This window comes from Gigantopelta aegis, chromosome 9 (assembly GCF_016097555.1).
Source record: "Gigantopelta aegis isolate Gae_Host chromosome 9, Gae_host_genome, whole genome shotgun sequence".
In the NCBI taxonomy this organism is placed as follows: Eukaryota; Metazoa; Mollusca; class Gastropoda; order Neomphalida; family Peltospiridae; genus Gigantopelta; species Gigantopelta aegis.
The window spans coordinates 76,047,819-76,062,356 of NC_054707.1; the positions used below are offsets into that span (position 1 = coordinate 76,047,819).

At 36.3% G+C, this 14,538-nt stretch overlaps 1 protein-coding gene across 1 annotated transcript; it reads right to left on the bottom strand.

Moving 5' to 3' along the window:
• Positions 1-1,308: 1,308 nt before the first annotated feature.
• LOC121381763 (protein HGV2-like) lies at positions 1,309-3,922 on the bottom strand. The gene is made up of 3 exons (XM_041511113.1): positions 3,268-3,922; positions 2,844-3,142; positions 1,309-2,731 (listed from the first exon to the last, which is right to left on the bottom strand). The coding sequence occupies exons 1-3, from the start codon at positions 3,890-3,892 to the stop codon at positions 1,691-1,693; spliced, it is 1,965 nt and encodes a 654-aa protein (XP_041367047.1). The 5' UTR covers positions 3,893-3,922; the 3' UTR covers positions 1,309-1,690.
• Positions 3,923-14,538: the final 10,616 nt, after the last annotated feature.

Here is a 14,538-nt window from a genome sequence, read left to right on the forward strand (position 1 = left end):
GACGTCATCAAGGTCAAGGCCAGTCTAAGTAGGTCAGGGCCAGTAGGACGAGGTCACGTGACGTGACGTCATCAAGGTCAAGGTCACGGAAAGTAGGTCATGGCCCCATACAGGCCTCCTTACTACTTACGGGCTCCCATTTTTATAAAGGGGCAAAGCTGGTTTTTGCTCGAATCTGGAAAAATAACTGAATCATATAATTATTAGCATTACTACCAAACAGGATTGCAAATGAATCACTACGCATTTCTACATGGATTACAACTAATTTTGAATGTTGGAAATACATAGTAAAAATGTCTCAGGTTTGCACATTTTGCCCGAATATATATGTGTTGTGTACAAGTTGTGATTTTGTATAAGTTATAACCTGTACAGAAACATTGTACAAGTTACAACCTGTATGACGTGTTTGTACGAGCTATAACTTGTACTGTCGTGGGTCCTGATTTTGATACAATTTGTACAAGAGCATTCTAAAATAACTGATATGTTATATAAACGTCATAGCATTAATTATTTAATCATAGTGTGGCCGAGTGCATAAAGCACCCTCACACAAAAACTACACAAGTTCGATCTCGATTATATTCTTTAATCCATGATGATAACATATAGACAAAGTATATGAAAAGAAAAGTTGGCCCCAAACATCTTTCGGAAGGACTTTCCTTTGGCACTGTCACTAACCCTAACCCTAACCCTAACCCTAACTATTAATGATAAGTATTAAAATTTTATAATGTTCTTTATACATGACAGTGCCAAAGGAAAGTCCTACCCATCTTTCTCTCTTGCTGGATAATCTCTCTCTCTCCGTCTCTCAGTGAACTATCTTTCACCCCAGACGCTATGATAACATCACACACACCTGACCAATAATGGCAGACCATTACTGTCCTGGGTTCCTTTAGATAACCCCAGTGACAGTGTTTACCATATATTAATGTCCCAAGTGTCCTGGAGGAATTTCCCCGAGTACCTTAAGTCTAAACAAAGAGAAATAAACCTCGGACGCCTTAGTGGTGTTTATGCATGTTTAGTATAATAACACATTATGCTGGGTGCTTTAGTTGAATCCCTCACAAACTCCCCTGCTTTACGTTTACGTCCTCGAAAACATTCATAAGGATTGTTAAACATGATGACATTCATGGACCTATTTTGTAAAACAACTATAATTGCTACTTTAAACTACAAATTTCTAAAAACTACCTATGCTGCATTATAAAAGTACATATCATTTCAGGCACTGCCATGATCATAGCAATCTGCTGTTTGAAAACAAATTACAAACCAGATAGACTTGTTACTGTTTTAAAATGCTATATTCATCTTGTTTGAAATCCCACATTATTAGGTATCTCTATTTTTTTTTTTTTTTTTTTTTTTTTGACAAAAGGGCCGATTTTAATGCAGCATCAAAGACAGTACAATGGAGATTTCATGTGCATGAAAGAACTTTGTGAATGATCAATTATCGGAAGTCCTCATTAGAATGTTAGGTCAATGTACACGTAAGAACTTTGTGAGTGATCAACTATTTGAGTCCTACATTAGAATGTCGGGTCGATGTACACGTAAGAACTTTGTGAGTGATCAAATATTAGGAGTCCTCCATTGAAATGTCGGGTCAAGTATACAGGCAGTTGGGAAGGAGATCGGAATTGTAATTAGTATCAGTCCTCTTTCAAGATGTCGCCATTGGTTCAGGGATGTTTGAAGATTGAACCTTGCTGTCAATCTTTTCCTCACTGGGACCATTCTCTTTGATTTTCTTCACATCTCCAGATCCATTCTCCTGCTTCGACTTCTTGGAATCGCCATCTTCGACACCATCCTCCTCAGGTTTCCTCTTTCTTCTGATCAGGTTAACATCCAGGGCTTTTACTTCTGTCTTTGGTATCCTGGCTGCAGTATCACCAGAACTGGCACCAGACTGTGGAAATACTCCACCCATAGCTTCCTTGGCCATCTTCTTCAGTTGGTCATGGTTCTTTTTCTCTTCTTCGGAATCCTCCACCTTAGATACGATGTCAGGCAATATTTCTTTAAATTCTTTGATTTCTTGTGCGGCATTTGACACAGGGTCATCAGGTGTTGCAAGCTCTTTCCCTTTTGTAGTTGATTTTTCTTCGATCAATTTAGTTAATTGTTCAATTTTGGATTCTATAACATTAACAGCAGCCTTGTAATGTTCTATGGCACAATCAAACTGTTTGTCAAATCCATATGCTAGACCTAGCTGATAATGTGTTTCTGCCAGTAATCTGTCTGTAGGTTCCAAGTATTTCTCTTGTAATGTTAGACATTCTTTGAAGTCTGCCACCGACTGCTCATAGTTTTCTGTTTCCAAACTAACTTCTCCGAGTTTAAGATATGACTGTGCTAACTTTAGTTTGGATTCCTTATCTTCCTCTTTGATATATATCATCTTTGACAACTCAAGCATTTCCCAGGCTAGTTGTAGATTTGGAACATCATCTGCATCCTCATCTTCTTCATCTTTTTTGTCACCGGTTACTTCCCCTTCTTCATCCTCTGCAGTTTCCTCCCCTTCCTCCCCTTCCTCCTCACCCTCCTCCTCCCTCCTCCTCCTCCTGACTGGTTTCTGGTTCTTTGTCACTTTTCTCACCAGTCTCTTTTTCTGGATCCACTGGCTTGGCGTTGTCAGCTTTGGCTTCTGTACTTTCTTCCTCAACAGATTTCTTTTCACAATCTTCCTCGGGTTCTTTTCGTTTCACTTCGGCTGGTTTTTCTTCTGAACCTTTCTTTTCTGTCCCTTTCTTTTCTGTCTGTTCTACAGACTTTGAATCTTTGTCTAGGTTTTCTGATTCACTCACATCCATCACTTCCTCATCTTTCTTGCTTTCTTTTTCTTTCAATTTACCCGTTTCAGCTTCAGTTTCATGTTTTGATTTATCCACTGCCATGTCAGTCGTTTTATTATCTGGTTCTTCAGAGTTGTTTTTTACAGTCGTACTTTCCTTTGAATTTTCTACCACAGTTTCAGCCTTCTCATCTTTACGTTTTGCTATCAAAATCTTGGACGTGTCATCTGACTTTTTATCCACCAATTTAGCGTCTTCCACCTTGCTTTCATCTGCATTTTTCTGTTTTGCTTCAACATTTTTAGCCTCCTCTGCAACTTTTTTTACCTACATCGTCTGTTAAAATTTTATCATCTTTAACATCTTTCTTTACATTTTCATCAATTTTTTTTAACGGATACACTTTCTTTTTTAGGTGTATTTTCTTTATCCTTACCTTTATTTTCACTACTCAACACCTCTTCATCAGGCTTATCTTTTAATTTTTCATCTTTAGAAGACTCTTTTTCATCTTTTTCTTTCCTCTCCATTACTTCTTCATCAGTTTCCATTTTATCTTGTGTCGAGTCACTTTCCTTACCGATAGACTTTTCCACCTCATTTTTTATCTCGGTGGTTGATTTTTTATCTCCATTTTCCTTGGATTCCTTGGATTCCTTCTTGTCAGTGGATGTTCCGTCCCCATTCTCCTCGGCTTTATCCTTCTTTTCTTCAGCCATGGCTTCTACGACTTCCACTCGTAAAGAGAAACGTTCCTCGTCTGTTAGTGGGGGACCCTCAACTCCTTCCTTCTCAGGTTTTTCTTCTTCCTCTTTCTCCTCTTCTACATCAACTCCTTGCAGAGCATTTCCCAGCACACCCGTTTCCATCCTGGCCAGCTCGAGTAAAGCTTGTCCGTAGTAGAAATAAGCCTCAGCACACTCTTTGGCAGTTTCCCCATAATGGCTGGCAAACATTTTGCAGGCTTCTTGAAACTGGTTGACAGCGGCTGGAATTTCCCCACAGATGATATTTCTTCTGCCCTGAGCCACCAATCCAACTGCCCGTGTTACTTCATCCATCTTGCTGTCACTGTCTTTGATCTCTGCACCGCTGCTACGGCGTTATAACGCTTTGTAATGCCGTAAAATAAGGCATTATAATGCTGTATATGGCGTTATAACGCATTACTAAAAAGTTGCAATCTTATATTATGTTTACCCACACCTTCCTACCACAAAGAAATACTTTTAGTACGGCGTTTTAATGCCATAAATTGGCATTATAACGCCGTATTACAGCGTTATAATGCCCTCTTACGGCGTTATAATGCACTATTACTGCATTATAACGCCCTATTTTACGGCATATTAACGCCATAATTTACGGCGTTAATTCGCTATAATAGCGTAAGGGCATATGTAATTAAAATAGGTCCCGTGGGAATTTCATGTTAATTTTTGGAACCAATGATATTAATAATCATTATTGTATACAGATTCAGAAAAAAATATGGTGCCATTTTTTCTAACGAATATCAAGGTCATTCTGAGGTCACTAAAGGTCATCACTATAAATCTGTTCACGGCGCTAATTGAAATAATGTGTCACCGTATACTGTCTTTAAAATACTGGCATGTAGTATGTTAAAAGAAAGGAAACCACTACATTAAAACATCAGTAAATATTTGTTTTATTGTTGTTAGGGGCGGATATAGAAATTTGAAAAGGGGGGGGTGGGTGTGAAATATTCTAACTACTAGATGTTATATCATATTTGGTCAAATTAACCACAAATTTGCAGTTTCTGTTTTAAAAAATGGTACATGTATTTAGTGTCTGTCAAAAAGGGTCTGTTCAGTGTAACTCAGACGTAGTGGTGCACACACATTTCTGATAGTGTGTACAATGTGGGCATCGACTAAGCATAGATAGATATAGATGTGTGCAATCTTTCCACTGTAAAATAGGTAGTAGGGCATTCAGACTACTAACTGGAGACCATCCATAAAGTAATTATTCTTAAAAATCAAGTATTGTTTTATCACCCCTCCTCAGGTACATGTTTTGTACATTTGATCATTACACACACACACACACACACACACACACACACACACACCACACACACACACACACACCGCATGTTGAGGACAACGTTGATCTTTCACGCTGAAAAGTACATCGGATACACTTAGGAGCATTGATTGCATCCATCTTACACCAATAAAATAATGTATTTTGGCGTATGTAGGCCTACCCCTTCCCCTTGTAATGCCCAAATCCCTTCCCAAATGGGCAAATGTACGTTAATGATGGCCCTTTTCTGCATTTAAAAAAATAGTCACTAACAAGTAGTGTTTGACCTAACAGTCTGTCACAATACAAGAAATACTAGTATGTCATAAAAAGAGTATTACCCCTTGTACCCCCAGAATTTGCCTGTTTAACATACCCCACTAAATAGCTGTAGTACCCCAGTGCTCCTTTTTTCAAATTTCTATATCCGCCCTAACAACAATAAAACAAATATTTACTGATGTTTTAATGTAGTTTACATGGTTTTCTTTCTTTTAATATACTACATGCCAGTATTTTAAAGACAGTATACGGTGACACATTATTTCAATTAGCGCCTTGAACAGATTTATAGTGGTGACCTTTAGTGACCTCAAAATGACCTTGATATTCGTTAGAAAAAATAGCACCATATTTTTTTCTGAATCTGTATACAATAATGATTATTAATATCATTGGTTCTAAAAATTAACATGAAATTCCCACGGGACTTATTTTAGCTGCATATGCCCCTACACTATTATAGTAAATTAACGCCGTAAATTATGGCGTTAATATGCCGTAAAATAGGGTGTTATAATGCAGTAATAGTGCGTTATAACGCCGTAAGAGTGCATTATAACGCTGTAATACGGCGTTATAATGCCCTATTACTGCATTAAAACGCCATACTAAAAGTAGTGATTTATTTGTTTTGGCGGAAATCAGCCACCGTAATTACTAGAAAAGCGCTTATTTGATACGTGGTTGGTTTGCTATTTGTCATACTAACCAGTTCACCCTACTGGTATATCAAAGGCCGTGTTATGTGCTCTGCTGTCTATGGGATGGTGCATACAAAAGATCTCTTGCTACTAATAGGAAAAAAGTCAACAATAAGCTAGGTTCCTATTGCGAACTACTCGGCATACTAAGTTCAAAATTATATGTAGCTCCCCTTTATTTTTCGGCGGACCGTTAAAAAATGTGCCAAAATTCCTTCATTAAAAACTGCGCAATCTTTCTCCTTTTTTTTTTCTTTTTTTTTTTTGGGGGGGGAGCTTAATCCCATGGAACCTTCAAAATTTCATAGCACCAAAACTACTCTCCACCTGCTACCGACCCCCTCTCTCGCCCACCCCAAACCTTTTCCTGCCCTGGACAGAGGAGCTGGCCAAGGCCGGCACCTGTGCCCATGACAGGTGTGTGCTACAACAGCTTGTTCAGAATGTGCTTGTAAAACCCTCTGACCTGGAAAAATTTATCAGGTTTCCTTTCTAAGACTTATAATATTATGTCAAAATTACCAAATGTTTGATATCCAATACATCGATTTGCTCTAGAGGTGTTAAACAAAACAAACTTCTGGGGTTTTTTTCCTCATATCTTGTCAGGGTTGGAGAGAGCCTGTACCCCTTACTATTATTATTTATTTATTTTTGTCATACTCCATATAAAAATATGCATTGTTCCCTCACTAGTATCTTCGCAAGCCAAGGTGCCATTCCGTATAACTACTGCATATACAAAATGGGACGTACCTTAGCTTGCGAAGATGCCCACTAAGAGACTGTACCTCCTCCACTTGAGGGAGCGAGACATAGCCCAGTGGTAAAGCGCTAGATTGATGCGCGGTCGGTTTGGGATCGATCCCCGTCAGTGAGCCCATTGGGCAATTTCTCGCCCCAGCCAGTGCACCACGACTGGTACATCAAAGGCCGTGGTATGTGCTATCCTGTCTATGGGGTGGTGCATATAAAAGATCCCTTGCTGCTAATCTAAAAGAGTAGCTCATGAAGTGGCGACAGCGGGTTTCCTCCTTCAATATCTGTGTGGTCCTTAACCATATGTCTGACACCATATAACCGTAAATAAAATGTGTTGAGTGTGTCGTTAAATAAAACATTTCCTTCCTTCCTCCACTAAAGATAGTGCCCATAAGATATTGTTCCTATGGGCACGATTTGGCAGTAGCCTGTGACAAGTTAAAACAATTAAGGAGGGGATTCGGGAGGTGGGGGTGGGGGAGGGCAGAATATGATTTAAGACTAATATACTAGGGTAAGTCCCTCACTCAAGCGTGTTTACAGAGGTGCGGAGCATATGGTTAAGTACCACACAGATAATGAGAGGAAATCCACTGCCACTGCTCTTTTATATGCAGTGTTCCAGACAAGATAGTACATACCATGACCTTTTTTACACCAGCCGTGGAGCACTAGCTGAATGAGTTCTACACGAGAGTCAATGCAACATTTAGGATGATAAAGTTTGTTTTGTTCAACAACACCACTAGAGCACATTGATTAATTAATCATCGGCTATTGGATGTTAAACATTTGGTATCGTCAAGGTCCCTAACTGCGTTATGCTTCCAATTCCGTTCACTTTGTTTTCTCGTGCACGGTTCGCGCAATCAACATCCGATTTGTTGTCATCGGCATGTCGTTCATTTATGAGCTTTTTCTTCACAGTTCACGAACATTTTCATAAATAATAAAGTTCAGAAAAGTAAGTATCTAAATACAAAACTTTACAAACCCCTAAGACCATTAATTTTACTAAGTCGTTTTTGTTTATTCCTTAAAATTACCAATATCGGGTCCACATGACTCGTAGAAATTGACTTAAAATGGAGAAAGATAATCGGTGCGTGTCACATGTCCTCACACGTGCCATATCAATAAGGCCAAATCATTTAATTTTTACGATTTTTAAGACCCCTGTTGTTAGAATTTGTTTTCAATTATTATATTCGATCTGCAAAAGGTATGCTACATTTTTGTGCCTCTATTGTAGTGAATAGTATTCATAATCCATTCATAACAATTGTAAATAATTTTGAGTGTATAAAATGTGTTAATTAAGAATCAATTCATTAAAAAATATTTATATTTTACAAACTATTCACTGGTATAAACGTAATGCCTATCAGTATTGACATCAAGTGTTATTCATGTGTGTTGATAAAACGCGGACCGGACCAGAACGCTTCACAAATTGAATTTTTCCTTTTAAAAAAATATTAATCTAAGTATTCGTCAACTGTGCATAGTTAAGAAACATATATTTTTTCATTTAGTGGCTTTAAAAATGCGCGTTACCATACTTTTTGCAAACGCATGCGCCTGAACGCAGTTAGAAACGTCGCACTCTTTCCTGTTTACCAGAGGTTGTTTCACTTTTGTTTACTAGAATGGATTTGTTTTACATCCAAATTGTTGATTTTATACGTTAATTGATTACAATCTATTTTGTTTCACGTATCGTAACTGAAAACTGTAGAATAACATTTCCGTAAATATCGTATTCGTGTTTTTGTCGTTAGGTGAACGCAGTTTGGGACGTCGATGGTAATTATGACTTGTCAGTAAAATTTGTTTTATTTAACGACGCTACTAGAGCAGATTGATTTTTTATCTTATCATCGGCTATTGGACGTCAAACATATGGTCATTTTGACACTGTTTTGAAGAGGAAACCCGCTGTCGCCACATAGGTTACTCTTTTTTTCGACAGGCAGCAAGGGATCTTTTATTTGCGCTTCCCACAGGCAGGATAGCACAAACCATGGCCTTTGTTGAACCAGTTATGGATCACTGGTCGGTGCAAGTGGTTTACACCTACCCATTGAGCCTTGCGGAGCACTCACTCAGGGTTTGGAGTCGGTATCTGGATTAAAAATCCCATGCCTCGACTGGGATCCGAACCCAGTACCTACCAGCCTGTAGACCGATCGCCTGCCACAACGCCACCGAGGCCGGTTTTATGACTTGTCAGAGGAAACCCATTTTTCCTAATGCAGAAAGGGACATATATATGCACTTGACATGCCATGGCCTTTGTCCAGTTGTGGTGCACTGGATGGAACCATGTAGGATGATGTGCTGTTTCATAATCCAGTGGAGGTCAACTTTGAATACTGGGGGGGGGGGGGGGGGGTCACCATAAGCCACTAAAGATCACGGGGCTACAAATTTGAAAAAAATAAGTAAATTTTCATTTTGTTCATGCATCTGCAGTCATACATTTTATATAGGGTTACTTATAAACACAAACAAAATAAAGAGTTGCCTAATTATTGCTTTAAAATTTCAATACAAAATCTTAATTTGTTTTCAGTTTGACTTAATTTTCTATTGTATCTAACATATGGCACACATGCACATTTTAATATTATTTGATTAAGTACCACTTTGCAAAGTATCTTATACACATTTTTAATGATTTTAATAAAGTTAAAACCAGACAAAAAATTTTTTGCCATGTTCTAGTCAAATATGTTTTTATTTCCAATAAAAGCTATTTCAGTTTTATATACATGTATATCCATCAGGAGTTTAATGGAGAAGCATACACATTTTTGAATGTGTTACATGTTGATAAGGAAGAGTCTGGACAAGGATTTCCTTTCATGTGCAGCAGTGCTTCAAAAGTAGGTCACAGTAACATAGTTGTGGTATGCAACACACCACCTTCCCAAGTTGTACTTGCATGGATTGATCAGGAAGATATGGCCTAAAAAAAAAGATTTCCTTTAATGTGCAGTAATGCATTAAAAGTAGGTTACAGTGACCTAGTTATGATACACAATACACCACCATTCCACAACATATTTGCATGCAAGATTTGATGATCCTGTATGAATCAATAAGAAAGATATGCTCCAGAAAAGAAGTTTACAAACAGATGTACAAAATGTACAAACAAAGCCATTAAAGACACACATATACATAAAGGACCGAGTTAACCTTCTTGAATAGTAACCTAATTTGTGCCAACTGCTGTAGGTTCCAACATACAAAATCGATTCCTATTGTCAAAAATGTTAACATTTACAAATAAAAATCATACAAGCAGCAGCTCAATAAAAAGTGTGACACCTCACATTTAATTTACGTGCAAGTAAATAGGGGATTAAATATCATTTATGAGATTTTATGGAGGTTTTTATTAGCTACCCTCCATTTTAGGGGGTACCCTGCACTGGTTTCAACCTCTTGTGTTTACAGCATAACAAATAAAAGTGTATTTATTAGCCATGGATAATACTAATTGTACAAATAATCAATGCCACTTATTACTTCCAATTAGAGCCGCAGTTGTTTCTACTTTGTAAATATTTTATGGCGCATTCAAACTTCAACACAAACTCTCGTTTGGTACAATGCAGCCTGTATAAGAGGAGCCAATAATGTTTAACAAGCCACGTTCTATTTGTGTATTTTACAATATCATGAAACCTACAGGTCTTATCTGCAGTGGTGACAGGAAAAAGAACTAGTCATTAAATTCAGAAAGAAAGAAAGAAATGTTTTATTTAACGACACACGCAACACATTTTATTGATAGTTATATGGCATCAGACATATGGTTAAGGACCACACAGATATTGAGAGAGGAAATCCACTGTCGCCACTTCATGAGCTACTGTTTTTTTTAATTAGCAGCAAGGGATCTTTTATATGCACCATGACATAGACAGGATAGTACATACCACAGCCTTTGATATACCAGTCGTGGTTCACTGGCTGGAATGAGAAATAGCCAAATGGGCCCGATGGGGATCGATCCTAGACTGACAGCACATCAAGCAAGTGCATTACCACTGGACTACGTCCCGATCCCCTTAAATTCAGAGTCTGCATATTATGCAAAGTCCATGTTACTTATGACAGGTTTTTAAAAAAAACAAAATTGCATAAATAAACATATTGTTTTCCTTTTACTAGATGTGTTGATGACATTTCTGCTAATTTATATAATTGCTTGTAATTTTTTAATAAATTTATAAATGTATAATGGGTACAAAATAATAATAACAATTCTTATAATTACAAAGACAACTTATTTGGTCAAAAATACACATAAATCAGATTCTAATGTTCTTTCCATAACCTGTTTTATGTAAAGACTTCCCATTTGACATAACAATGTAATTTTCTGAGGTTTATTAAATAATATCATTCAGGTTTTTATGCCATCCAATCAGAATAGAGTAAATTGTATAACTGAGGAAAGTTTGAAATAATAAATAAATATCACAAAACAACTAACCTGTCCTTAAAGGGACATTCCTGAGTTTGTTGCAATTTTTAAGATGTTATCGACTAACAGTCTTTTTGACGACTGTAATTACATATCAAATATAATTTTCTGCATAAAATATTAGTGTCTGTATTTCTGTTTCTGATCGTTCTAATATTTGTACTAGGTTAAATTTGATTTGATTTCCTAAAAAAAATATTTTTTCGTACGTACGAAATTATTAGAAGACAAAATCCAGTGTGGGCTTCTTACAAATATTAAGACGACCAGAAACACATTGAATATACAGACACTGATATTCTAAACAAGAAAATATATTTAATATGTAAGTTTAATCGTAGAAATATTGTATTAGTTGAAAACATCTTGCAATGCAGCAAACTCGGGAATGTCCCTTTAAAATAGGTATAATAAATAACAAACAAAATTCATAAAATAACATATTAAATTTTTTTATTTAAATATTAAAGTATTATGTACGGTAATTATTTAATCAGTATGTACAACAAAAGATATACACATACACATTCAGTTACCATTACAAAATACTGATGTACTGTTGACATAATCAGTGACAGAAATAAACAAAACTGTTCACCAGTCCACCAGACAATAAATCATTTGTTTCATTCAAGTGCATAGACTATGTTTACTTGTCCATAGGACAACCATTCAGGTAAAAAAAAAATTGTCCAAGCACATTTTCACTTGTCAGGACAAAAAAACGGCCAAGTGCTTATTTCGAACACTAATAATAATAAAACAGTGGAAAACAAAAAGGTAAGATTTTTACACAAAAATACTTTAGCTTTCAATTTACTCTCTTCTCAGTAATACTGCTACAGGTAACAGTTGACAGTGTAAAATCTGTGGTAAATTGTCGTACAAGGTCATGTGTATACTACACTAAACAAAAAGATATGCAAATGTTAATTTAGTTTTCGTTAATTTATTTCACAATTTTCTGTTTCCCAAGGTCTTGTGAATATTTTAAGCCCATTTAGACAGCATTTAGCAAATTAATTTCATCACGAATGAAAAATATATGTATTAAAACATTAGTAATTCTTTTGTTGTGTGGCGTAGTTCTCGAGTTCTTGTTAACTTTCCTATCCTCTCATTTTTCCCCAGTCTTTTCAACAGGTACATTTTTTTTTGGCAGTGGAAAAAAAAAAATCCTTGTTTTGTCTAATACCTGCTATGTTGGATATTTATTAATCTTTCTGAGGTTTTCTTTCACAGATATTTACACAATACGTTAGTAGCAAATGATTGTTCTAGCATTTTAACCACATAATTAGTGAATGGAGCACTTTGAAGATCAAGAAACACTCACTTTCAGTTACTTGTTCATCGAAACTGCTCACAGAAACCAGTTTTTTTAGGGTTGCATGGCAGCCATTAAAGATGAGTTTGTTTTGAGCAAATTTATCACAGCAAGTTTTGATTTGGCAGACTTGAATTTATAATAACCACTGATGAAAAAAATACTGTATATTATGAAATATTAATGAACATAAAATGTACACACCTGGACAGTGGCTGACATTTTCACATTAGTTACTCAACCAAACACAGCTACTGGAGCTCTATAATTAGTCTTACTGGGAGTGTGCTTCAGGCTATCGAATATGCATTCAGTTATAATAATCTTTAAAATGATAATATGAGCATCCGCAAGCCTCGATACCTACACAATAGTGAATCCCTACAATCAATTGATAAATTTAGAAACTTCACATCCCAATTCAAGAATTCTGCATACATATTGGTGAAGTACTTTTGATGAGTTTAAAAATTGGCTTGTGTTTAAGATTGCCAGATTATGTACTAATAAGAATGGCCAACAGACTGAAAAATTACTGTCAAATGTCATATACGTTCCTACAGTTCAGGAGACTATTTCACAAAAACGTTCCTACAGTTCAGGAGACTATTTCACAAAACGTTGTATATGTTTAAAACTAGTAGTTATACTCGTCATACGTTTATATGTGCCAGGCAACTAAAGTTAAACCTGTCTAAACCTGATCCTGAACAAACCAGCCAAGTTTTAAGGTCTCCAATGTCTAAATCTGATAAATATTATGTTGCCGTCGTGATCCGGTTTAGACCGGTTTCATTGTATTTCACATAGAAAATTACCTCATTAACGAAGATGGAAGGAAGGAAATGGTTTATTTAACGACGCACTCACATTGTATTTACGATTATATGGTATTGGGCATATGGTTAAAGGAGAGGACAATTCAGCATTTGGCCTGGTATGCATATTCAACGATATATAATGCACATTATTGCTTAATATCAACAAGTATAATCGTATAGTTAATTAATAAAATGGTTAAATGTGACGGCTATTATATATAACGGGTGCAGCCATTTTGTACCATCCCAGTGAGCTGGTGGTTACGTAATACCTAACGTGTCACGTCAGGAATTAGTCTTCGAACTGAAGAAACAAAACGTACCTGATTTTTGCAGATGCATCGGAATGTTCTGTAATAATAGCCATCCCAGTAAGCCAGCAACAATTATATATTATTTTTCAATACAAAATAAACCACCAGTCAAAGTGTTGAAATAACTATATTATGTACATAAATTAACCCGTGTACTGAAATAATAATCCGAGTGTTTTCTTGGTTAACTGGTCTTTTCTTTCCGTGGCCTGTACCTGTGGTTCCTGATTGGCAGGTGTATATTTAGACGGTCCCCAGACACTGCGTCTAGACACACTAAAAAGACGTGCCTCTTTTATTAAGATCAAATCGTAATGGACTTATCAGCCTTCCTGCTTTATTACTGTAAGTAATTCTGTAAAACCTTTGATTAAGTAGACTTTCCCATCTAAAATTACAAAACTGACCAATTAGGTCATCCCAAAGAAAAGAAAAGTATCACTTGGGTATTGTGAGTGGTCATTTTTGCTCGAACGTACCCTACCAATAGGCCCAATAATATGCATTTTTTTCTTTGGATTTTTTAAAAAAGAAAAATACTATAACTCCATTTCGTTATATTGATGCAAATTGAAATATATTTAGTTAAATAGTTTATTATACTATCAAGTCATTTATGTGGTTTTACAAGTCAGGTTGATGAAAGCGAAGCGCCTTGTCGTAAATTAGAGTGTTTGTTTACACTGTTTGTTGACGTCACTTCGCCCCAAGCTATACCACCGGACGTCACAAAAACGAAACAAAATGGCTGCCCCCAGTTAGCAGGAATAATCATGTTTTTTTATTAACTCTAAAATTACGCGTTTTTCATTTGTTAAAGTGTCAGTATGTGTTGGTCGTCTGGGTATGTATTTTTCCAACACATAAGGCTCTTGTTTGAGTTGACTCTACCATATATATATATATATATAATATATATATATATATATATATATATATAT